This window comes from Plectrocnemia conspersa, unplaced genomic scaffold (genome assembly GCF_051122295.1).
Source record: "Plectrocnemia conspersa isolate PC_06_02 unplaced genomic scaffold, ASM5112229v1 ptg000010l, whole genome shotgun sequence".
Taxonomy (NCBI): domain Eukaryota; kingdom Metazoa; phylum Arthropoda; class Insecta; order Trichoptera; family Polycentropodidae; genus Plectrocnemia; species Plectrocnemia conspersa.
Window position 1 is genome coordinate 22,719,134 of NW_028277174.1, and position 27,955 is coordinate 22,747,088.

The 27,955-nt window shown below is 31.3% G+C and overlaps 1 protein-coding gene across 1 annotated transcript in view; it reads left to right on the forward strand.

Annotated features, from left to right (window-relative positions):
* LOC148231023 (paired box protein Pax-1-like) overlaps positions 1–27,877 on the forward strand; it is a 39,957-nt gene extending 12,080 nt beyond the window's left edge. The window contains exon 2 of the mRNA XM_088194325.1: positions 24,587–27,877. Coding sequence (XP_088050451.1) covers positions 24,587–25,206 — 620 coding nt within the window. The 3' untranslated portion in view covers positions 25,207–27,877. The remainder of the gene's footprint in view (positions 1–24,586) is intronic.
* The last annotated feature ends 78 nt before the right edge of the window (positions 27,878–27,955 follow it).

Genomic DNA, 27,955 nt, shown 5'->3' on the forward strand with positions numbered 1-27,955 from the left:
TTAAGCTAATACAAATATCATGCAAACGTAATAAATATTTTTTATAGTTATGGCAATGTATTTATTTATAATCAAAATATAGAAATAAACTTATATTTAAAATTTCGGACTAATGTGTTAATAAATATAAAAAACAAGCACTACTCAATCCCTCAAAAATTGCTGTGTCAAAAATGAAAGAATATAATTTTTCAAAAGCTTGAAAAAAGAGTAAATTTTACTGTAATCTATTCTCTGTATAAATTGATTATTATTAAATTAAGGTAATTTTTGCTCCTGATCCCTGATTTAAGTAATAGTAATGTATACCTTTATCAAAGGCATGAAGCTAAACATAGTGTAGGTTAGTCTAATGAATTTATTTCAGATAGACGCAACTATCAATATATATGTATATATATATTTTATAAATTTAGCGGTTATACAAAATAAAATTTCATATGAATCCAGGTGTTATTTATAGAAAAAGGACACACGATAAATTAAGCAAAAAAAGTTTTTATCCAATATATTTTATGATTTTTATTATTGTTTCTTGCTATGTACAATTTTTTAATTATATATTTTTTTGTGTCATGAAATAATACAATTTATTATTTTCATCGTGACGCATTAGGGTAACCTGTTACGCCACAATGGTCTTAATTTTATTTAAATAATTAAATATAGCAAAAGCATATCGAATCTGACCGATTTATTTTTTTTCACTACAAAAACAATAATAATTAACCCTATGAGTGCAAAACAACGAAATTAGATTTTCTAAAAATTAGATGATGTTGCTAAGCTTATCTTAATTTTTTTTTGCCATTTTGATGAATTGAAAAATACAACACCTGCAAATCATTAAATTAGTAACAGAAAATTACTAAATATAAAGGCATCTGACTATTACATTTTTTAAAACATTGTGTTATTTAAAATATCAAACAATAACTCCATAGTGAAATTTTGTTTTTTCAGTATTATCTCAGAATTTTGATTTTGCACATTTTTTGCACAAAATGCACATTTTTTCTAGATATTTAAAAACTGTTTGAGTATGTATTATGAATTATTAATATTATTATAAAATTGCATTCCTCATACTTCAAAGTATTCTAAGGCAATGATAAAATGATTTAAAAAGTTTGAGGAGTTCAGTAACCGAATTGTGTCACGAAACGCGGAAGCCGTTTTGTCCAGGGCCGCGTTTACTTATTTGTACGCGGCGGCGTTGCCCGGTAGGCGGCCCTTTACGGGCGCAAATATTGACGGAGCAGCTCACCTTGGGTCGATCTCACCACTCGAGGGGACACCTCCTAATGGATTTGACGTGATTGAATTACCTTCGAGTGTTTGAGTTGCACTCCGCTTCACTTACCTCCATTATTTGTAATTCGGTTGTACACACAACCGAATGCCGCTCCCTCGAGACCAACACAAATCAGCTTACGAGTGTACACATGTTTGATATTTTAGCTATAAATCCATTACGAATTGCAAAATCAACAAATAACCTTCTTTTTGTGGGAGCTAACGACGAAAAAAAATTAAATTTTCGCTTCAGTTTTGAGAGCACTGCGAACAAAACTTGAGCGAAGATAATGTATTGGTGTATATGTATAATTTAAACTTGAACTGACTATACTCAAATTTTGGATACTAAAGAGAAGAAAGTCTAAAGTGCCGTTGATAACATGGGTCGGCGGCCGCGGCCTGCGATAGCCCCTCGCCGGCCCGCGGACCGTTATAAATTGACCCCTGAACTGTCATTATAACCAAGTCACAATTTCTAAAATAAATTACCACATACCTATAATAATTTAAGAGTTTAAAAAAGTGTTTCATGTCTCTGAAAAACAATGAGCATATCAGGTCTCTGAATGTGACTATTTTTTCACTTTACAATGTTGACATTTCAATGTTTTAAAATTGATAATATTTAAAACCGGAATTAATAATGATATCATTACGAACTTAATAAATACGTTTACAAGCTAATAGTATTTATTAATTATTATAAAATTAAAACAATCCTATCGCTTAATGAAAACAGTTCTGCTGCGAATTACTAGGCATTTTTTTTTTAATAATATCAAATGATCTTAGTAGTTTATTAAATAATTGTTTATATAAAATATAAAAAATGGCTTTACATATACTTTCACAAATCAATATAAATTTCATGAACAGGAATTTTGATTTTTTAAATTGGCACGCTGGTTTTAAAAGCATTGAACATATGATACAGTAAAATCTCTTTGTAACGAACACCGAAATAACGAAATTCCCAGTATAACGAATCTTAAATTTGTCCCTAAAAAACTTTCATAAAAATGTTTTCATTGTAACGAAGATTGATCTCAGTATAACGAAATATTTTGATCCGAATTTCAGAATGTCGCTACAACTAAACACAATATTTCTCTGAATTCAGTTCGTTCTTGACTTGGCGTGTGCCGGATGTGTCCACAAGCGACATTCAATGTGTTACGCCGACCCTCAAACTTATTTTATAAAAAAAAAAATAAAAAATTTTAATGTGTTCCAGTATCCTTAAAAATGGACAAAAAACGATCTGTCAATCTTGTAAGAGGTTATTTTTATGCTGTAGTAATATGGTAATTAAAAATAAAATAAAAATATATCATTTTCCTTACATTCAATATAAAGAAATTTTTTCTTCAGTCCCGTGAGCTTCGCTATACTGAGATTTCACTGTATATGATTAAGGAAACGATTCTGACTGACGAATTTAAATATAGAACGGTGACATAATAAATGAGTGCTTCTCTCTTTGTCAATTTTATGTCATTGGCAGATAATAATTCAACAATAAATGCATGGTCAAGTATTAAACGATATGATTTAATCGGAGTAAACAGTTTTGATTAATAGTTTTTGAATTGCTCTTCGAATTACAATACAACATAATTACTAAAATTTATTACTCAATCGTTGATAAAATGTATGAGTGGTGTGTTGTTTTTATTATTATTGGCACCACTCAATGAATGATTAATAAATTCATTATCTCGAATTCGCACTGGTATATATCCTGATCATTTGTTGACATTATCGGCTCATAATAATGACATGCGCTACCAAGCCGTAAATAAACACTAGCTGCGAAACAGCACTGGTGAACCTTTTCTGACTGAAATAAAAATGTATTCATTCTTAGTCGTCGAGCAAAAATATTTTGTTATCCCTGGTATGACCCTGTCTATCGTGACCCCTCAGTCGTTTTAGATAATGTTTGTTGCCTTGTGTTTTTTGAACGTTAAAAATAATAAGTGTCTTGCGTATATTTTTATGTGTTAAATAAATGTATAATTTATAAAACAATGTTTCTCTATGAATTGCTCTACTGTTTGACCATTTTTATGATTTCATACATATAACTTGTTTACGACCCTTTAAAAAAACAGTTAAGCTTATCTTATATTAAAAGAACAAAAATAGTATGTAAGTCGCTATACCATTTAAAAATCTGATTATTTAAATTATTTGTTACGTCTTAAATCAATAAATTATCCAGACAAATAAAAACAAGTTTAATTATGACATCTTGATTGTATTCTATTTTGATTTAAGTTCAGTAAACTTGGTTTCATTTTCAGACATAAACATATCTTAATATTAAGAACTTTATTTAACAACATTATTGATTTTTAAATTTATTATATTAGTAATAGCTGTAAAAAAAATGTGACATCTGATATTGATTCTAGACATATATTGAAAACGATATCACATTATCATAATAACTTTTAAAATGTTTAAGGGTTTGGGAACCCTAAGGGTGTGTGACTTCGTAGCCAGTGAGCTTCAGGGTGGAATCTAGTTCGAGTTTTATTACATTATATTTACATACGTTGCGACAGATGATAAATGGCGAGATGTTTTCTCCGAGCGGTGGTGGAGAAGCTGGCGACGGGATGTGTGAGTCCATGATCGTATGTTGTACGCGGGCGGCTGACGTCTACTGGTCTATTAGAGTGGCTGCTGGTGATTTTTAAACAAATCTTTTACGCTAATGTCTTGTTTCCTTGTTTATAAATGATCATTTCCTTGTTTATAAATGATCAGTGTGTGATCGCTACAATGTTTATTCTAAATAGACTTATATAAATATTATTATTTTCTATTTTACATAGTCACCACTAGAGTTTATCTCGAAAATTATTTTTTGAAGGAATGTATTTTTTCCTCATTTTATTTTTACATTGAATTCTTTAACTCTTGAAACGCCAGCATCGTTCTAGTGAGTCACCTGTTATTTCTCTTCGCGCGTCAGTATCTCTTTTTATAAATAAATATAAAATAATTGGTTTAGCGATAAATGAAGCTAATGTAATAATAGTACAATAATATTTAATAATTAAAAAAATTGTAAATAATTCGTTGACTTGTTTTAATCACTGGCGTTTAAGTAGTTAAATGTGTATACTATTATCTACACGTATATCAATAAAATCAAACACGTGCTGTACCAACAAACTCATTGCTAAAAATAAAAGCGTATGACTTCTTAGGAGGCAACCAATATTACGATATTATTAAAGATTTTATATTCCCAGTGGTGACTTATAAAAATGGTGTCAGTATTGGGCGAAATCAGGAAAAGTCGTAGTTATGAAAATCTCTGGTCTCTGGTTTCTCGTGATCAACTGAGCTTTCTGTGAGTGAGTCTTGAGTCGTTTGTGACTCCGAGTGAGTAAGTACGTTATACTGATCCTTAGATGAAGCTCGAGCGAATGGGAGAGAAAGCCAATTTAGGACCAATATTATTATTGTTTAGCTTCGTCTCATACAATATTTGGTAAAAACGTAACTTCCTTTAAAATAACATAAAAAATTACAGTTTTCAGTTTTAGTCTGATTACATTGTAACATATTTACAATACTGATCACATTCCTTAATTTTCCTATATATACATAAGTATTAAATATGATATCCAGATTCATGTTAAATCAATGATTCTTGTTACTGTAAATTTGTAACTAAGTTTCATGTGTGAATTTCTAATGTAAAGATAGTTCCCAAACTAAACATATTTTTTAATTTTCTACAACATCAAATTTTCAATTTATTTTAATTGTTTAAATTATAGTATTTCCTTTTACTTATTTATAAAATAAACAAAAAACATACTTTAATGCTTATCAACCATCGTGATTTTTATTTTAATAAACTAATTTATTTTATAAAAATTATTGACCCTGATCACTTTCGTTGAATCACAATGTCAATGACGCATTATATTATATAATTAAGTTCAATGAGTGTAACGAGTTCTTTTTAAAATGGCTATCATTATTAGGTTATCGTAAAAAATGTTTGCGTCGCCCTTATCAAAATAACGCACGTTATCTGAATCGTGAGATGAGTTCTTATTGGGTCAGTTGTTTTGGTACATATAAGAATATTTCACGCGATATCTTAAAAACGAAAAAAATGATTTATTAAAATATTTCTACAAATCTCACACTTGTAAAACAGGTAAAAAGTATTTATATATATACATATAGTTTGTGTGGTATTATAGCTGCAGATGTCTTGCGCAATTTTTCGCATTCTTTCGTCCACCCCCTTTACAAGGGTCGTCAAGAATCCGCCTATAAATGTCAAAAGGCTCAACCCTCGTGTCAAAGGGGATATTCTCGCATTTGGGCATTCATTAATGACAATTAAACATAATATATTGAGTTCAGAATTGACGCGTGCCAAAACCACATTTGGTGCAGTTGTTAAATGTTAAATATAGAAAATTATTATTAAAGATGTTGAATCATATCCTAATAATATGTATACTATATTTTAGAGTTATTTGATCGAACGCTGCCCATAATTATAACAAATTTTAAGGATTTTAATGCGGGTTTAATTCGAAAGGACGTTTTTGGTCGGATGTTGACAAATCTAGATTTCGTCATGATTCCAGAATCGGATTCTCGGAATTTCAGTGAACGACTTACCGAGGAACCGGTGCGTGACGAACAGCTCAAAAAGACGAATCCAGTCTGGAGCAGTTCCTTTTTGGTTTCATTTCCATTTTTATTTATTACGTTTTGTTGTATATTATTATTTTTCATATTAGAGAGTTTAATACTGTGAACATCCTTCATAGCCTTGCACGTGTTACTTCTGAACGAATGAATTCCCAATGAAAAGTAACTTTAATTTTTTTTTTAATTTCTATAAAAATCTACCCTTAAAATATTTTTTAAAACATGTCATTTTACTGAAATCATATCGGAATACATGTTCACCGGTAGACACAAAATAATTTGACCACTCCAACATTTCCTATATTTTGCAAGTAACTAATGTAGAAAGTAAATGTTGTGCGTTAAAAGATTTGAAGCTCGTTAGTAGGCGACGATTTCTAACAACAACAAAAAAATATATGTATACCCAAAAGGTTTTGTGGATAAGATACAGTTACAGATGGAACAAAATAAACTGTATTTAGTGTGCAGCAATTTGTGGTTCTGTCAAAACATTTGGATGAAATAATTACGTTTTATTTTCTAATCTTTTACTAAACTATCACCCATATCATAATTAGTCGTAATTAATAATTTTTGGATTAATTCGATTGTATTTAATATTAGTTTTAATTTAAAACAATGATTTGTATAAAATAGCTTAAACAAAAAATATTTATGTTGAAATGAAAATTGCTATTTGTACTTCACTTGGTAAAGAAACTCATTCTTCATAGAGTCAACGTGTCTCATCAATTAGTGATGAGAGTAAAAAAATTTTAGCACTTATATATAATATTTTCTTGAATTAAAAACGTGTGAAAATAAATCGTTTGTGTGGAATCATTGTTTTTATTTTTTTAATTACATAAAAGTATGTAGAAACTAACAAAATATGAAAAATAATGTTTGGTCCAATTATTTTGTCACATCTCTGTATATATTTTTACCAGTGAAAATATATTTTATCTAACAGGATCCAGTAAAATGATTTCAACTTTTCCATTCATAATAATATGTACATTTTCAAACCTTGATAATGTGCGAAAATTATTTTTAATTCCAGGGGCGACATTTAAGGGACCGCAGGTCGGTATTTGCCCCCCCCCCTTCTTGAACTTTGGATAGAAAAAGGCATGTCATATAATTAAATACTATAAAAATAATAAAATAAGCTTAAATGACGTCTCTAATTCTAAGTCAGAAATTATACCTCAACGAAAATCAACATAGATAGATACATATTTTTGCTTTCGCCGGATACTAGTAAAATTATATCATTTCAACTTAGTAATATATACATTTACATATTAATCATTATTTATTTATATACGATGTATAAATGTTACAGTGAAAGTGTATTTTTCAGTGACGTTATATTTTCACTATTGTTTAATACATTCTCACTATAATATATATAATTTCTACTAGCGAAAATATAATTTAACTAATAGATGCTCCTGAAATTATATGCTGTTCTAAAGTGTCTATGAAATTTGGCAGTTGCGAAACGTCCATTTGCTGTTCAAATTCAAACTTTAAAAATAGTTTTAATACAAGTCCAAAATACAAGCTCCATAGTTTGTCTGCATTTGATTTCTCTGCATAATTTCTTATCGATATTACTACGGACTTTCAATATAAGAGTATTGGTTAAAGTGTATTCAAACCGAATATTGGTCAATAGGAGGGCGCAAAAACAATTATCACTTCTCAGAAGTCAAAAATTCACGTCAAAAGCAATAAAATCGTGTCGGCGCCGTCACAGTGGGAACGCTCGGTTCCGGAGCGTTCCCACTGCGACGGCGACAGCACGATTTTATTGCTTTTGACGTGGATTTTTGACTTCTGAGAAGGAATAATTGTTTTTTGCGCTCTCCTATTGGTCAAAATTAGGTTTAGATGTGTTTTATTCGATTTTCACTTATTGTAAGTCGTAATTTTATTATGAAAATTATTATAATGAATATATAATTATATAATGAAATATAAAGAACAAAAATTAAATTTGCTTTTGGCGTATATTTTTGCCTTCTGAGCAGTGGCGTAGCTAGGGTATGTGCCGCCCAGGGCGATCCTTAAAATTGCCGCCCCCTCCCCCATACATTTTTTGCAGTGTCATAAAATCAGCATATCTTAAAATAATAAATTTCTTATTATAAACTCTTGTTATTCGTGGATTTATGTTAGAACCACACTAGACGATCCCCAAGCAAGTGCCGCCTGGCCCCCCCCCGCCCCCCATAGCTACACCACTGCTTCTGAGAAGAAATAATTGTTTTTTCCACTCTCCTATTGGTAAAATTTCGGTTTAAATATGCTTTATTCTCACAGTCGTAATATTGTTATGAAAATTCTTACAGTGAATGAAAAAATATAATGATCAAAAATTCCATTTGCTTTTGACATATATTTTTTACTTCTGAGAATAGATAATTGTTTTTGCTTTATGCTTTTTATTCATTCGATTCTCGCTTATTTTAAGTCGTAATATTGGTGTGAAAATTCTTATAATGAATAAAAAAATTATAAAGAACAAAAATTCAATTCGCTTTTGACGTGGATTTTTTACTTCTGAGAATAAATAATTGTTTTTGCACAAAATTGCGCAAAATTCGGTTTAGATATGCTTTTATTAATTCTCATTTAGTCGCAATCTCGTTATAAAAAGTCTTAATATGAACGTTACATAACCTAGCGTTTCCACCACGATCTTATTGCTTTTGCCATGGATTCTAAACTGTCCTTGAATTTGGCCATAATAAAATACTACGAATCTCAATCAAATGAAAAAACGACCACTGACTGGCTAAGTTTTGCCCCTGCCTCCTTCTGAAAAAATGCTGAAATGATTATAAACCAGAAATTCTCGTATTATTCCTCATTATAATATAATATATACAATATCCCGAAAATATTTTTTAAATATGTCATTTCAATCAAATATTTTTACCAGTGAAAATATAATTAATCTAGCAGGTGCTAATAAAATCATTAAGCCTTTGCCCCTCCCCTGGAAAAATCTGAAATGACGTCCCTGCCAATGAGTAAGTCTAACTTCTTCGACAATATTGATTTGTCTTAACTAATTTTTAATTTCGTTGCCGATCTTAATTTATATTTAGATCCATTATCAGGATTTACATTATATTATTATTATTCTCAAAATATATATTCGTAATGTTGCAAACGAAACATTTTAATTCAGTTAATTGCTTACCAAAAATATTGTCATTATTATCATACCAGAACCTAACACTTAATAATTTATTAAAAATAATATATCAAGATGTTTATTATAAACAAATCATAACATACTCAAGCCGGTTGATATTATTTATATTTTTCAGACTCAACCAATAATTATTATACATGTACTGTGCATTTTATCCCACCGACCATATTATTTTTTATGATCTTAAAAAAATTAGCGCTTTAAATTACTTTTTAATATGGAACAATTTCAACAATATTGTTGAAATTGACGCGACCTGTATATACAAAAGTTTAATCTACTCTTCTCAGTTTTTAATTTCAAGTTAAAATTATTTAGGAGAATTTGAGTAATTCTAATTAAAGCTCTTGATAACTCTTCTCAACTTCCAGGTTTATTGGCAAGATTGTATTCTACAATATAACATAACTATTTTAATGAAAAATCTGGAAAAATCATAAAAAAATATATACTAACACAAATTAAATATGAGAGTTGATAACTATTATTATTTAACTATAAAATATTTTTTTGCATTACTGTGTCGGGTCTCGTTTCTACATCAGCTTTCGAAATAAAGACCGCCGCATGAAAGACGACCCGCCATCTATCACCCGTGGATGCTGGGATGATAGAACCGGGGGTCGAGGGACAAAAAGCGTCGCCGAAACTGAAACCGAAAGTGTTGCTGGCCACGTTGGCAGCTAGCGTGACGACCGCCACATGTGGTCACGCTCCGACAAAGCTCAAAGCTCTTACATTGCACACCGTGAAAAAAATACCGACAGTAGATACAACCCATCGATGTGTCTTTCAATGGTTCACCGTGGTTCACTGCTTCTATGGATTGTCTTTCAGAAATGTATTTATGTATGAATATATATTATTCTTAAGCTCACATCTTAGATTATATTTAAGACCTTTTCAAGATTATATCCGGATATTATACTATTAAAGATCAACTTACTACTGATAATTTTGCTGAAAACACCTATCAAGTGGCTCTTAATTTGCCTTTTATGTTAGGTGGAATGAATTGCAATATGGCATTGTCATAGATGGTACTTGGCCTCAATTTTACTTTCATTATTAAAATGTTATCGACCGGCACCCCGAGATTTATTTCCATCGATCCGGTAAAGCGTATTTTCGAGAGACCGAGACTCAAAACTTATCTAATTCAGTCTGAGCTGGCATTAATTGGCATCTCGATTGGCAACTGGCTTGGAGATTTGACGCGACGATTTGCAAACGGCTGTCGTATGACGGACGATCTTGTGTATAAAGAGAGATAGAGGAGAGAGGAGGACCGGTCGATCACGGTCCGTTTGCTAGAAACGAACCATGGTTCGATTCCGGCAAGACACCTAGCCGATTATCAACCGGCGTTCGGGGGCATCAAAACACAAGCAAAATCGACCAATCATCGGCCATCGTCATCATCATCGTTTACGCGGTAGACGGGCGTGAAGATACCGACGCCCACTTTCGCAGGCTTGAATTGTGCTCAACAAGACATAAAAGATAGGCAATCTGGTTAGTGCTCATTGCCAATCTTCGATGGCACGCTGGGGATGGCTTGAAACTAATTGGCTAACCAAGAATGGATTCCTGCCATACTTGTTGATTAGTGGGCATTGTTTTAGATTTTGGCATACATATATGAAATCGTCCTAGTTTAAAAAAAATCAACAGAGATTAAATAAAAGTAGTATAAATTATATTTATATGTATTACTAAATATTTTCTAACTATATGCTATTTAATTGTCACAAATACATATATGAAAATGGTCCTCCAATTGAAGACAATATGTAGAAAGGATTTATAAGAAATTTATTATTTAAATCAATAAGCTTTCTTAAAATGCTCTTTTCCTTAGAACAAATAATTATTTCATTGAAACTAGTGTTACTAAATAATCTGCAATTTTCATTTCTCGAGAAAATAAATTTTACACTTTTATTTCTCAAAAATTCTAGAGAAATACCTACATATAATATAATGTAAAATTTTATTTGAAATAAAAACATATCGATTTAATTTATATGTGTATTACATATTTTTTTATGTTGATTAAAAAACTTTATCTATAAAATTACATATTTTTGTAATGTTTTATAAAGCAACGAATTTAATTTTAAGTTGCTCATTCTAGTCCTTTTTCTAGTTTAAAAAATATTTGCATCTAAATTCCACTCGTTTTGTATACATATTCAGTTGATCTCAAAAAGAAATGTTTTATATTACAGGCGGCCCTCGACTTTCGCACATAATTGGTTCCTGAAAATGTGTGCGAATGTTGAATGTACGAAAGTCGAGGGAAGTAAAAAAATTGAAATTGTGTGTATTTTAAAATATTTATTTATCAAGTAAATATAAGATGTTTAAGCGGCGTTTAAGAGACACGTTTAAGTGGGGTTTTCGGGTGTTCCCTTTGAAAAGTTATCAAGAGTTAACTGTTTTCTACTATTCTTCTTCTTTTCTTCATATAGTATTTTATAACATGCTATGTTTTTATTGATCGCCCTACGCATTTGAGATATGCGTTCTCCATTGGGATCACAATCTTCCATAATATTTAAAAATTTGTCAAGGTGCGTGAAGGCTTCATTCATATTTTTCATTGTTAAAGAGTTTTCCAAAATAAACCTGTCTCATCTACATTAAATATTTGGCTAGAGGAATATTCTCCATCATCAATAATTTTGGATAATTAGGAAATAAATTCTTTTGCAGCATCTTTATCCGCATCAGCCGATTCTCCAGTAAATTTAATATTATGAAAAGAATACTCATTTTAAAATTGTAAAACTAAGCGTTACTTGCTTGAAAAATCGTGTTAAAATATTTTTTAATCTTTCCTTCCAATCCTTGTGCAAACTAAGAGCTTTTGCTTGAATAATTGAAATACTCAGAGGGACATATTTTTGATGTTGGTCATCGATCTACGATGACAAAGATTTTCCATTTCATCCGTGTTTTTTTTCTGCTGTTTTTTTGGAAACATATCATTAAAGATTGTGGAAATATATCTTTATCTTCCACAATTTTGAACGTATTCTTTAATTAAATATTTATTTTGCAAAATTGAACATATCGTAGACCTGTTTGTATCATACGAACGTCCGATTGAAGCAAAAGATTCACCGCTATCAGAACGTCTAATAATTTCCATCTTTGTCTTGAATCGTGTCCTTGATTTATTTTTGTTCGTATCAGCACAAGTTTTTCCGTTTCTCACTCGTGTTTATATTTTATTTAATTTTTGTAAAAAAAAAAAAAATTTTAAAAAATTGTTTTTTTTTTTAAAATGTGCGAAATAGCGAATTGTGCGAAAGTCGAACGTCCGAAAGTCGAGGGCCGCCTGTACATGGAATATAATTTGTATACAGTCTCCGACTCCGGCAGAATTAAAAATATTTCGAAAGCTTCTGAAGAGTTTAAAATTTATTTTGCTTTTTTGCAGCTTAAAAAAATTAGTTCTTATTTCTACAACAGCTTTGATTTATAATATGAACGAACAGTATAGTTTCAATATTTAGAAAATAAGGCAAAGAAAAAAATTCTCTTGAAACTATATATTATTACGAAGGTTTCTGTAGCGTTTTTAAAATATCAACATTTAAAGTAACGTCTATTTCATTCATGGACCACCTGTGTGTTATTTATAGTATTTGTTTTATTAGTAAATTTTAGATTAAAATAAATTATCTTACATAATAAACAATAATTAATATTCCCGTAGTGAGTGATTCGCAAGCTTTTCGCTGTCTGGCAATTTGTATGTGTCGTTTTTTCCGCTTCGAAGTCAACGCGTACCAATTCACAAATCGTTTTCAAAGTCCATAAATCGCTTTTGCCATAATTAAATTTGAAGCTGAAGCTTTAGCTGTCGCATTAGATCTGATATGTGTCCGCATGTCAGCTAGCCAGCTGACAATTTGTCCGGACATCTTAACAAATGGCATCTGAAACAAATGACCGAAAAAACGCCGCGGACACTTTCGCTCGTTCGCAGTTCAAAGCTTTTAAAACGCGACAATAAAATAATTAGAACAAGAATATGTACACGAAGTAACTCATTTATGCATGTATCATGTTTTTTTATTGTGGAAATGTCAACAAGCTTCACTGTGTGACGCCCTTGCTCTACAAATGAAAACTATTACGGCCCCTCATTCTCGCCAGGAGGTAACATAACAGACTTTTTAATGTTTTCTAAAGCGGCATTCTCGAGTTTAGGAACTACGGTATGATATTACAAAGTCGTCTTTTTTCCTCGCCGGCGATAAAAACGTCTTTTCCTAGTCGTCGGATGCTCTTTTACGATCTTTCGCTGCGGAAACATTAAAACATAAATTAATAATAAAAACTGAGATGTGGGCGTAAATTCAATTTGTAAATAACTTTGTAATCACATATGTATGTGCATGTTTCAATTTCTTACTCAAACATTATTTAAACCCTATCTATAAAGGGTGGGGTATAAATAACTATTTTCAAGGAGTCTAATCTTTTTCCTCGAATCTTAAAACAGATCGAGGATGATGTTTAAAAACATTTTCTTTTATGTATACCTAAAGTAAAAAGTAACATGATATACAATAGAACTGAGCCTCATCGCTATTCAGAAGAACAGCTGCAGCTGGAATCTGTTCAATAATTTCCTCACTGCGGTTGGAATGATTCACTTGATCTGACTTGATTCTTGATTCTTGAGCCAATATCATTTTGCAAGGATAGCTTTAAATCGGCACGTAGAATCTACCTCAAACTCCAATTCGGTATGAATATAAGCGAAGCGGCTTGGCGATTGCTGAATGGATGCTGCTTCCACATTTTCTGGCATTCTAACGGCCCTAGAACGGTCCTAATGTGGATCTAATCACTGAAAGCTTATAAATCCATTACAAAATCCAATGTGCTACTGATGAGCAAAGTCAAAACGGAATGCCCTTTTACGGCGTTATCTCAAAGCGGTTGTTATCATAATACACTTGAACAACAAACTAGAGCCTGACCTACCGAATTATACCTATCCTCATTGCAGCCCATATAGTGCTCCCTCAAAATATGTTCGTCCAGGGCAGTAATAACTTCAAATGTGAGCGCCATTTACTCCGAATAAGGGCGCCGTTTGATTATATTTATTACGGTATCGATATCTCCTCTATTCCTAGAAAAAATATTCGGAGCTGATTTTTAGGCAAAAATTTTCGTGACGTCCTTTTTTATATTTCGCGGCAGTCTGTACTCAGTTAACATTTTCGGTAAAAAAATTAAGCAGCTCTTTTTTAGCACTCTTGAGAAAAAATCACAAATGACCTTTGTTTATTTAGAGCTTATATAAATAAGCTCTAAAAAAATAAGATCAGAGTAGGGTTGGTGAACGGAGGCAGAACGCTAGACGTTGCCCCGACTGTAAATTAGTGCTGAAATAAAACTTTACAAAAAGTGAATCAAAAGCATTTATTTTGCTCATTTGTGACAACAAGGTCGTTTTATTGGGCTACGAAGGACCAGTGAACCACTTATATTGCTGTTTAGTTTTTTTTTTCTAAATGCTTAACATCAAATAGGTTCATTTCATAACACTTCACGAACGTCAACGGTATAAAAACAAGTGAGAATCTCACGCTTGGGTTGACGATAGCATTTTGAGCGTAAAACATACGCCTGAGGACTATACATGTTACAACGGAAATAACTATCATTTAGATGTAAATTGATGGCGTATAACACACAGTAATATAAAATAAATTGAATATCGGCTGACCATGGCAATTAGCGATTACGAACAAAAATATTAGGTTAATGTATAAGTAAAAATTAATATTTTCAGATAAACTTTATTAAATCAATCAATTACATAATTCCCATTATTGCTAATGACTGTCTCCCATCGTTCTGTCAACTTTTTAATCTCATTAGAATAGAAACTTTCAGGTTTCGATGCAAAGAACTGTTTTCACCTCATCCGTTGTATTATTATTTTTTCGTTAAAATAATTTTATAGATATAAAAACAAGTGAAAATCAGAAAGGGCTAAGTTAGGAGAATAACGTGGATGCTTTAAAAGATCCCAATTGAGCTCCTTTAATTTATGCTGTCATCATATTTTTAAATCAATATTTAAGTGCAGACATATGGACATGCGACGTCTACCTGTACTTATTCATCCGATTATATTCCTCTGAGAGATTAGTTGGTTTAGTTGTATTTTGTATTTGACTTGAAAACTAATTATAGTTTTAAAACTTTCTACAAATTAGGTTAGGTTTGGGTTAGAACAGCAAATACTTGTTTTGCAACTGGCAAATTAAGTTTTCGTCAATTACGCAACTGTCATTTTAAATTAGCATATAATTTCACTGTCGCTTATCAGTTAAAGCGTATTTTCGCTAGTAGAAATATATGTAAATTTACTGAAAAATGTACATTCACTATTACATTTATACATCGCATGTAAATAAATAATGATAAATGTATATAAATGTAAATGTATTTATTATTATGTATGCAAAAGTTGAAATCATATAATTTGATTAACACCTGCCAGATAAATTATATTTTCACTGGTAAATATATATCAACCAGTGAAAATGTATTCCGATGTGATTTTTGTTGAGGGATAATTTCTGGTTTAGAATTAGGTACGTCATTTAAGCGTTTTTAAATATTTTTATAGTATCTAATTAAATGACATGCATTTTTCTGTCCAAAGTCAATGGGGGGGGGGGAGGCAAATAACCCCCTGCCCCTCCTCAAATGTCGCCCCTGAAATTAAAAAGCATTTTCGCACATTATCAAGATTTGAAAATTTATATATATTACGAATGAAAAAATTGAAATCATATCATTTTACTAAAACCTGTTAGATTAATTATATTTTCACTGATTAAAATATATATCTTATGGTGAAAATGTGTTTAGATACGATTTCAGCGGAATGGTATATTTAAAAAATATTTTCAGGATAGATTCGAGAATATTTTTATAGACTTTCATAATTTTTGGTTTCGAATCAGGGACGACATTTCAGCATTTTCTAGGGTGGGTGCAAAAGTTTCTTAGATTTATAGTATTTAAATAAATTGAAATGACAATTTGAAAAATGACTAGAACCTGCTGTATAAATTATATTTTCACTGGTAAAAATATATCTACCGGTGAAAATGTGTTTAGATATGATATCAGTGAAATGACATATTTTAATAAATATTTTCGTGATAGATTCGAGACTGATTAACTTAAAGGGATAACCCGAGATTTTCCGGTTTAAAATCGGGGGCGTCATTTCAGTTTTTCCAGAAAGGGGGGCAAAATGTATAGTCAGTGGTTGTTTTTTTTTAATTTCATTAACCAAATTCAAGGGGGACACTTTTCCATAAAGTACATAAATATTAACAACTCGACACTATTTCGTTTTAGTTAAATGTACTATTTAACTGAATAAACCATTATCAGTTTTCCGGCGTCTATTTTAAATATAAAGTCACACCCCTTCGGCCTCAGAACCCAAAATGATTCAGTGTCCTTCATGAAGAGCATTTTCATGACAATTATCTGACATTCGTGAGGAAAGTAGCGATCGTTACACATTTATTTTTGTAATCGCATCGGAAACACTGCCACTGCAGTGGAGCTTATTTAAAAATGATGTAACACTAGTATTAGTATTTATATTAATATAAAGTAATATCGATAAAATAGATAAATGTAAATCTATTTTATTATTTACTTGACTGCGTCGCTCCGAAAGATTTTCCGAGGCTTAAAAATGTTCATTATTACAAACGTTCTTTACATAATTACCGACCGACATTTAATAATTGTTTCCGACGTCTTTTTGATAATCAAACAACAGTATTCTTTGAGCAAATAGATCAATCTAAGAAACAGAAATGCTAGTCGGTAATCTTCAATGATTGCCAACAAACTCACAATTTCAACTAGCTATGAGTATAATACTTTTTATCCTACATTTCTTTTATTCTTAGCCCCTCCCTTTCTTAAATTTACAAACATATTGTTAAATCAAAATAAGTCTTGTATCACAGAACTTGAAAATATGGCAATGAAAATTTAATATTTTCCGATATTTTAAAATAAAAAAATCTGAGTTCAACCATTTATGTAAAATCGTGTAAATAAATTACTTTTGAAATGGATACCTACATATACAAATTAAATAATTTGTTACTAATTGAGACGTTTGATGCAAATACTACAAACGTCAAATATTAGCGCGACACCAGCAGTTAATTTGTTACCGCATTCCTCTTTGAACGCGAGTTATTATTTATGTGGTAGCCCAATGGCAATACATACATACATGATGTATGACACGAAGAAGTGTGTGACATGACTTACGGTCGGGTACACGGGACCTGTCTTGTAAATACGCTAGGCATTAAAAGAAATCCGCCAATTTTTCTCGCAAGAGTTTAGTTGATGGCGGCGGAAAATCATCTTGTCGTCGAGAAAGTCGGTCTCTTGCGGATGAAGTTGTCTCATTCTAGCGAATACTTCATCCGATTTCAAATGGAAAATTGAAATGAATATGTAAACATGTTTATCAACACTTTCTATTATCATAGTCTTTAAAAAAAATATTTGTGTCGAGACTAAGCAACATTGTTGCAGTACAACATATAATATTTAAATAAAAACAACACTTTGATACTATGAGTTTTCGAAAACTCTGACACATTATAAATAAAAAAAATATTTTCTAGATTCAGACACAACATTTGCGTAGTTACAAATAATTGTATTAACAGTAATAAAGACATAAAATGCGATACTGACAAGAAATCATATTTGATTTACTATTAACATTCGTGTAGACAGCCAAGTTTAATTAATCACCATCATACTCATCATGACTCGACAACCCATATTATAAGTAAAGTTAAATAATTTAGATTGGTAAATTCCCATTCTGATTCGCAAATCGAACACTGCAACTGTCTCGCCGTCTCGTTTATTTATGGTCACCGTCTCTATCTTCTTGTTCCTGTTACGTCCTGTGTAAAACGATCGGGTGTCTCCCGACTCGCAATCTCCTCAGTCAAAGCCATTGACGCAAAAACCCCATCAAACGAAAGCCCGATAATGCTAAAGCGCGTTAATTGTGTGACAAATTAATTCCGTTCGTTATTCGTGTAAAAATACGCGAGAAGAAGAAGAGCCGCGTTCTATTTCAGGCTCACTGTCACCCGATAGATTTATTTACTTGGCATGAATGCTGGAAGTCTGACATTAGATTATCCAAGGAGTTCCTATATCAAAGAGGTCCCCGCGTGCACGGTAACGCTCTGGTGCCACGCTTACGTATCACTGGCCGGTTAAATCGATATGTCTGTAATAAGGTGTCGAGAGATATTGTCATGTCTTTGCTTTTATGGCAAGAAAGCATTCAAAAAGTAGTTGAGATGTGTATTTAAAATGAAAAATATTTCAAAGATTTTCCTAACCACTATAAGGCGATATAAATACAATGCCAACAGCAGTTTTAAAAACACAGGAACAAACACTGATTTATATTTGATAGCATCTGCAACAAAAATACGATAATTTACAACAGAGGTCCCTAAACTTTTTTATAGAAATAGATTTTTTAAATAATATGTATTTATGTATGTATTTCTTGAGGTTTATTATGGCCAAAAATTGGCGGCACTCTGGAAACATTGGCGCAACGGACACTTCTCGTGGCAACTCTGGTGGGCTCGCAAGCCAGTGCGGGCCCGCGCCCCCTCCACTGTCTATATAACATGTAACTATAATACTTTTCAATAAAAACACTACTGCGGCGGCTTAATATGTGTCTAATTGCCACCCGTCACCTCCCCGTCACCAAAAATATAAGGGCCAGTTCGTTCCATAATAAAAATAAAACATATTTTATTAAATTAAATTTAAGAAATTTGAATACATACATACACACAATTTAATTTCGCGTTTTTAAAGTCCATAATCCGTTTTTCAGTATTTTTTTTAAATATAGCAAAATTATCAAATAATTTTCCAAAAATACTTATTTTCCATAAAGTTTTACAACATTCTAAATGATTTTCATTTAATTGAATATAAAAAAAATGGTTTGAAATGGCTTTATATCAAAATAAAGTTCATGGGACAAATTTTCCTTTTCCTTGTAATTTAAAATTAAGGTAATTTAAATGTTCCGTTATATTAACTGAAAATGCAAGATTCCAACACCAACTAAATTCAGAAAGCTCTGGTGCGGGTTGATTTTTTTCGATCATAAATATTATGCCTGTATTACACTCTGGAAGTTGTCCGAACCGAAGTTACAACTGAAGTCGGCCGAAACCTACGACTTCGGACGGCGGTCGTGAATGACGTCCGGACGGCGACTTCTGTGACGTGCAGCTGGCATATTTGCGCGCGATCGAAAAATTACGATACTGATAATTATAAAAGTTTATGTGGGCACTCACCAATACAATATCAGTGAAAACTTTTCGGTCGTATGTATTCAATTTACGCAAAATCTTTGTCGGCTTTTGCAAAATGCCATAAGGCATAAAAATTATACTTCAGAATACGAACACCACATCTGTGACTATTCTAGAATTTGTCGCCATCGATTCTAAATAAGAATTCGTTATGGTGTGACATTTATAAAAACCGAGGAAAATACATAAGGATATTCGAAACGATTTTTTTTACAAAATCAAGTACCACTAATTATTTTTTAATTATTTAATTTTATATGAAAAAAAAATATAATAACGATAACTATTAGAAGAATATACTATCAAAAATATAGTTAATCCCTTTTGGTGCCCTAAAATATTAAAAGATGTCTGTAAGAGTCTGTTGAAGTCCCCGATAAGCATGTGGTATTATAACTTAACCACGTGACCACGATGCAGCGCTCGACATGCGTGCTAACCATAGTACGCCTACGTGCATACTGAAATTGAAGCGAGTTACTCGTTCTATCTCAGTTTGCGAAACACTATATCATTATCTCTCTCGTCACAGGGGAAGTATCTCACCGCTCGCGCTCGAAAGAGCAGCTCCGACTTCGGTACCTTTTACTTCGGTCTTTTTGCCGACAATGTTCGGAAGCCCTCGAAGCTGGCCAAGTCGACTGAATTACCCCCACTTTACCTCCCGTTCTTTGGCTTTTTTTTTTTTTAAAAAACCTTTTGGCCAACCTTTACCAACTTCCAGAGAGTGTAGTGCAGGCATTACAATTTCATCTTGAAGCTGAAAAAACCGTTTCAACGCTTTTCCGCGACCAAGCCAGCGTACTTCACTCTGATAAAATAAATAAACATATTCGGCTTAAATTGATTCAAGAAAGCCTTTAAACTGGCAATGAGATAACCCAATCGTTTAAATGTAATTTACTGTAGTTGGTATAGTGGACATTACGAAATTCAATATAATAATTTTACTACACAATATGATAAAATATAATAGCAACGGTTTCTGTTTATTATCCTATCAATTCAGTATTACATTCGATCATTTTTTTGGCACCGTCTGTAGTAATACAAGTGATTCTCAATCCAATTTAAGTTCGTTAAATGTTTCAGATACTTTTAAAAATGTGTAAACCTAGATGCCTTTTCTTTTAGCCTAAAAAAACATTTAATCAAGTCTTCGATAAGTCTCAGAATTTTTTTTTACACAATTCCCTTTAAAGTTCTTTTAATTTTTCACGGTGCTTACTAATGAAATGTCGTTTTATTAAATTGTAACATTTGATTACAGCAACAGTATAAAAATATAGTCCATTGTTCATTGAAAGCACGACAATCATTGTTTTTCTTTTCTTTGACATTTTGGACAGAGATTTTTTAAATTTAAAAATATATAATAAAAATTAAAAAAATATTTAAAAAATGTTTACCTGTTAGCTATGTAAAAATTCTGTGGATCAAAGAAAAAAAAATTTTAATGTTGGGCAGAGATGAGCGTTGGTTTTTTGCAGATTTAATACAATGTTTCAAGAAGGATTTCGGTTTATCCTTTGTTCATTTGTTCATTTATTTACAGTTTTAAAAAGCGTTTTTTTATCTACCTTTGTCTTACATTCAATTCTGTGAAAAAGTGTCTTTGTTTCTTTTATAGAAAACACGCGGGTTAAATTTTTAGAAGTAAAGTTGCACGTGTTCGGTTCTTTTATTGAATTTGCCAGTGTTTGTGTTTATCATTTAAACATTTTGTAAAGATCTATTTCTTAATTTTATTGATATCTAGACAGATTCTTCACGGACAAGATAAAAATATTTTTATGGCACGCGGGTCGTAGTTTTAGGACCTCTGATTTACAAAGAAAGCAAAAGAAAATTAAAAAGTCGTACACTATCTCCTTATAAACGGAAGAGAATAGTACAGAAAATTAAAATAAATTAAGCAAATAAATTACCACAACACTCGAAGACTTTTACTAAATAAATTTCCAATTAGCGTTTTATAATAAAGTTTTTTCTATGACTTCTAGAAACGAAACTTCAAAGATGGAATCTAGGACCGAAATAGTGTACAAAATAATTTAAATTGAAACATTATTAAAGTATAAATAAATATGATATAAAACTATTTTTCAGTTTTTGCAATAAACAATAATTATAGGGTTTAAATGTAGTAGTGGTTAAATGAGCTTTTCTGATATACAAAATCAGCTGCAAATATCTAAATATATATGTATACGAGCTTCAGTGTGAAATTTTGCAGTATACAGTTACTAAATAGTCGTGTGATGAATATTAAAATATTCGGGGATTAAAATCTATATGCTTGATTATTAATTTGTTAATAGCATAAACATATGTAGGTTTGGTTAGGTTTAATTGTCTGAGTTGTTATTAAGTCTGATCTCTTTAAAGTGATTAAAACCTACTATCTTTGAATTCGTCAATATCGATACCAATAGCTTAAAATAAAATTATGGTATTCCCTTATCGACTAATTGGCGTTAAATCGCGCCCAGGCAGGAGACGTCACCAACATGAGATGGAGCTATAAATTTCCCCGATATATTTCAAAGGCATCAAAAATAAACGTTTGACTTTTTGAACAAATTCGTCCATCTGCCGAGTCTTCGCTCCCTTTTCCTCAAACCGATTGTTGACTGTCGCTGTCTCTGTCCATTGACTAATTAAGATGCTCTAAAAACGCAGCGTCTAGTCTGGAGCGGCGAACCTTTTGCAACATGATCGCTTCATAGAAATCACTAATATTATTGCAAAATAGAACTATAGTGGCATACTAAGAGTACATGATAAGGATAAATCAATACTTTTTTTAGCAGCTTGCACAAAAATTAGATTTGATCAACTTGTTGATAAGACAATAAATTGTAAATCTTAATTTCAATGTCTCAGTTAAATTGTACAAATAAAAAATGTGAAAATGGTCCAGCGCGATGAAAGTGGATCTCGAAGTTTGTTTTGAGAGAGCGACGGGAGAGCAGCAGCGGCTCTACAAAGGCAACCATCAATCTCGCGGCTGTCGGGAAATTAATTCTTAATGTCAACCCTCAGGACCGGATCCCGCGCATTCTTCAACTGTGGCTCCGTGGCATGACATGCAAATTGATTATTTTAATTTACACTTACAAATATTGCAATACCGCGAAATATTTATATTTTATTTTCCTGAGTCACTTTTTTATTTATATGAAACCTTATGCTTCTATGAAAATAGAACATTTTAATAATGTATGTATATATTTTTAATTACAACTATTATGTCTATATTAAATTATAATCATAAAAATTGTGAGTTAAATATATTTTTATTACAAAATTTGTTATGTGGGATTAGTACAGGCGGCCCTCGATTTTCGCACATAATTGGTTCCTAAAAATGTGTGCGAATGTTGAATGTACGAAAGTCGAGGGAAGTAAAAAAAATTGAAATTGTGTGTATTTTAAAATATTTATTTATCAAGTAAATATAAGATGTTTAAGAGGCGTTTAAGTGGGGTTTGCGGGTGTTTCCTTTGAAAAGTTATCAAGAGTTAACTGTTATCCACTATTTATTTTTTTTCTTCATATAGTATTTTATAACATGCTATGTTTTTATTGATCGCCCCACGCACTTGAGATATACGTTCTCCATTGGGATCACAATCTTCCATAATATTTAAAAATTTGTCAAGGTGCGTGAAGGCTTCATTCATATTTTTCATTGTTAAAGAGTTTTCCAAAATAAACCTGTCTCATCTACATTAAATATTTGGCTAGAGGAATATTCTCCATCATCAATAATTTTGGATAATTAGGAAATAAATTCTTTTGCAGCATCTTTATCCGCATCAGCCGATTCTCCAGTAAATTTAATATTATGAAGAGAATACCTCATTTTAAAATTGTAAAATCAACCGTTACTTGCTTGAAAAATCGTGTTAAAATATTTTTTAATCTATCCTTCCAATCCTTGTGCAAACTAAGAGCTTTTGCATGAATAATTTAAATACTCAGAGGGACATATTTTTGATGTTGGTCATCGATCTACGATGACAAAGATTTTCCATTTCATCCTTGTTTTTTTTTTCTGTGTTTTTTTGGAAACATATCATTAAAGATTGTGGAAATATATCTTTATTTTCCACAATTTTGAACGTATTCTTTAATTATATATTTATTTTGCAAAATTGAACATATCGTAGACCTGTTTGTATCATACGAACGTCCGATTGAAGCAAAAGATTCACCGCTATCAAAACGTTTTTAAAAAAAAAGAATTAAATCATTGGTTAGATAAACTTAATACTTCATATTATTGGTTAGATAAACTTAATACTTCATATTTTAATTTTATATACTAATATATTATATTAAAAACAAATTGTCTTTAGTACAATCTGCATTTAAATGTTATTCCATCGACAATACAGTACTAGTTCTAAAATTATCAATTAAAAGCATATTATATTGTTAAAACAGAAGGAGAGGTAAAAAACTTTTATATCATTTTTTGCATCAGTCACATAAATTATATTTTAATAGATTAAATTTCTAGAAAGATGGAATAGAATTATAACTATCAATAAAAATTATGTAATTATCAATAAAGAAACTTATAGATTAGTTTTATATTACAAAGTTTTACATATATGTATATATCTTTATATATTTCATTAACTCGTGCTTGGTTATATATTTAGCAATAAAAACATGCTTTTTGCAATAACTGCAACTGTAAAAAAGCGTGTCATATTGACACGGTCAATGTTTAACACATATTTCAAGACCATAACTTTAATGACGCATTGTTTCGAATCCATTCAATTAACACGCCAGTAATTTTTGTGACTTAATTGTATTGTAAAAGACGCTTTCTTAGTTCCACCTCAAAATTGGCTACGATTCAAGACTTAACGTTCGTTATCGTTTTCAGAGGGGCAGGTGCAGCAGTACGGCGAAGTCAATCAGTTGGGTGGAGTCTTCGTCAACGGAAGACCCCTTCCCAACGGAGTGAGGCTGCGCATCGTGGAGTTGGCCCAGCTGGGGATTCGACCTTGCGACATCAGCCGCCAACTGAGGGTCTCCCACGGATGCGTCTCCAAGATCCTAGCGCGCTACCACGAGACCGGAAGTATTCTGCCAGGAGCCATCGGCGGCTCAAAGCCCCGAGTTACAACCCCCAAAGTGGTGGCTTACATCAAAGAATTGAAGCAGAAGGATCCTGGAATATTCGCTTGGGAGATCCGCGACAGACTCTTGACTGATGGTGTGTGCGACAAGTACAACGTGCCTTCAGTTAGTTCTATATCGAGGATCTTGAGGAATAAGATAGGAACCATGGGCGCTCCGCCAGCTCATACGCATTTAATTTACAACACGCCTCTATATCCTGGACCGTTATATTATGGACCTCAAGGTGGTAAAGCTCCACCGTCTCCTCCTAGAGCTCCTTGCTGGCCTCCGCCGCCGAGACCGACGCCACCTTCGCATCCTTCGTACAATTATTACATGTACCTCCAAGGAGCGCCACCACCTCCTCATCCGCCGCTTTGATATTAAGCCTATACATTTTTGATTAAATGTATCGTGAGTGAAGAGACAACGTGCCTTAGTTATCGCTGTGAATACACATTTATGTTAAATGAATGAGTGAATTAATGGTGCCATATTTATAGTCAAGTGAGCAAAAAACAATGCCTTTTAGAGTTAAGAAACCGAAGTGATTCAATGTGTCGAAATTACCTTTATTTTTATATTAAATAATTATTGATAAATTTTATATTGCAATATAAAACAATTTAAACGCAGTTAAATAATAAAAAATCTATTTTTCTATGTATAAAATAGGTTTACTATCAAATGAAAGTAAATTCATAGTTATTATTTTTTCAGTGTCAAGAAGTTAAATTCAATAAAATGATAAGTTTGATTTTTAATCATATCGTTTGAGGACTCCTTTAAGTATTTTTTAAACAGTCTGTAATAATATTATGTATTTACATAAATGCTGCTGCATTTAATTGCAACAATTTTATTATTATTCAAAGACATTTTTTTAATCTGACATACGTATGTCATCAGTCTGATCACTAACCGATATTTTTTAATGCTATCTAAGTCGCTGCGAGAAACAATTCGCATTTTGAACTAGCAACTAAAGTTGTAAATGTCCTTTTTAAAATTTTATAATAAAAATATCGCTTTTAAACATATTTGTAAAATGTTGCGAACGTTGAGAATGGACTGGACCATTTTTGCCTGAATTTTACAATCTCAATGCAAGAATCAAAACAAACGAAACAGAATGCCCATTACTATGTATTGTGTATTTGTTCATGGTTTTTTTAAAAAGTTTATGGCAATGTTTTGTATTTATTCTGTTTACAAATTCAGAGTGGTTCAGGCGTGAGACGTTCGATTGTTCTCAAAGTTTATTTAATAAATAAACTATTTTATAATTGCGTCTATATATGTATGTAACCAAATGCCTTCCTGGAAACATGTTTACAACACTCACTATTCTAAATGTAAATAGATTATTCTTAAAATTCTGAGATGAAATCCTCTAAATACGAAAAATGGATAACGTCTAAAATCAGGTGTTATGCTGAAATAGCACAGGAAAAAATTACATACCCAATAAATTTTAAACTACAGTAATTTCATATTATCCAGTAACATGCTTAACCAAAATGTGTATAATTTTTTCAATGTGTAATTTTATCATGTAATCCTAGAATGAATATCAGAAACGTCACATTTATTTATTTATTTTATTTTTAGTTAAACGCAAAAACACATCGTATTAAATATTTATTTATAAATATCTCGTAATGTGTTAAATTTAAGTTTTGGATATGTGTTAATTTGATATTATGTATGTATATGTGTAACTTACAACACGTATTATTATTTGAAGAATCTCTCGAAAATCATTGAATTTTAACGTCACATTTCATATATTGCCTCAGTCTTTATTTTCTGTTTTTTTTTTATATATATATATAATAAATATTTATTTCTTATTGTGTTTTAAATTTATGTAATTAAATCAGTAATTAATTTAGAGTGAACATAAACTTATCAGTGGAGCAAAGTTTATATTTATCTGATTATTATAAGTCACTGATATATGTAACACTGAACTACTGAATGAAATCAGTTTTATTTTATTGTCAATATTATTATATTTTTATAAATAAAAAGTATTTTTACATATCATTTCAGTCATAGTTTTCGAATGAGCATTTCAATACCATTAAAAATTTATTTTAAATAAGTTATTTATGTAATAACTTTGTATTATTATGATTATTATGTACACTGATGTAAGATTTTGACTTTTTAATTCTAAGCAGAATTTTTCATTATTCCATATGTTTTAGTATGTCGATTATTTAATGTATAAATTATGTTACATTTAAATGTTTGCATTGTGTGTTTTGTAAATATACATATTTTATGTGCGTCTTGTAAATATATAAATACATACTGAATGAAAATTTTATGTCTATGGTATTATTATTTTTTATGAGGAAGAAGAAGCAGAAACCACAGTCTTTAATAAATAATAATTTATTCACATATGCTTTTGACTCAATAACGTTGATGACTGCGGCGTTACAAAGAGATGAAGATGAATTATTGACGGTCACCACCTACTCCTCTAGTGCCATGGACTCCACGTGTTATACAGATGAAAACCAAGATGAAAAAAATATTTGCGTTAAAAAAAAGAATAATCTTTGTGTCGCGATCGTGTCCAATTATACTGATTCCGTATTGAAAAAAAGTCATCTGTCACCTTCCAAGTTCGCTTCAAACGTTTTAGTTTCAAAGCGAACCGCTTTTACGCAAAAAAATAATATGCTTATTTCCTACAAAAACATATTAACGACTTCCATTGGGGGTGTTCGGTTGCAGCCACGAGTTCGGGAGAATGATTCTCAAACTATTGGGTTATTGATAATTTGGTAAGATGTTTTTGGCTTTGAAACTACTATATTTTCTATTTAATGATTTCCAGTCTGTTTTTGATCGATTAAGGTTACATGAAATAAAATAAAAACAGAAAAAGATACATTCTTAATGTGATAACTGTGAACTCACTCAGTGATTTTACCTTCATCCTCTCTATGGTCGCAAAACGTTGTCTTTATCCGTGGGAATAGGAAAGAGTCGCAAGAAAGCACAACTGATGAATTAGATTGTTTTGCGGTATCAAAAAAAATACGAATTAGTAGTAAAATGGGAGTCAGAATCTAAAGTTATTTGCCCACAATTCTGGTCGTTTTCATCGGAT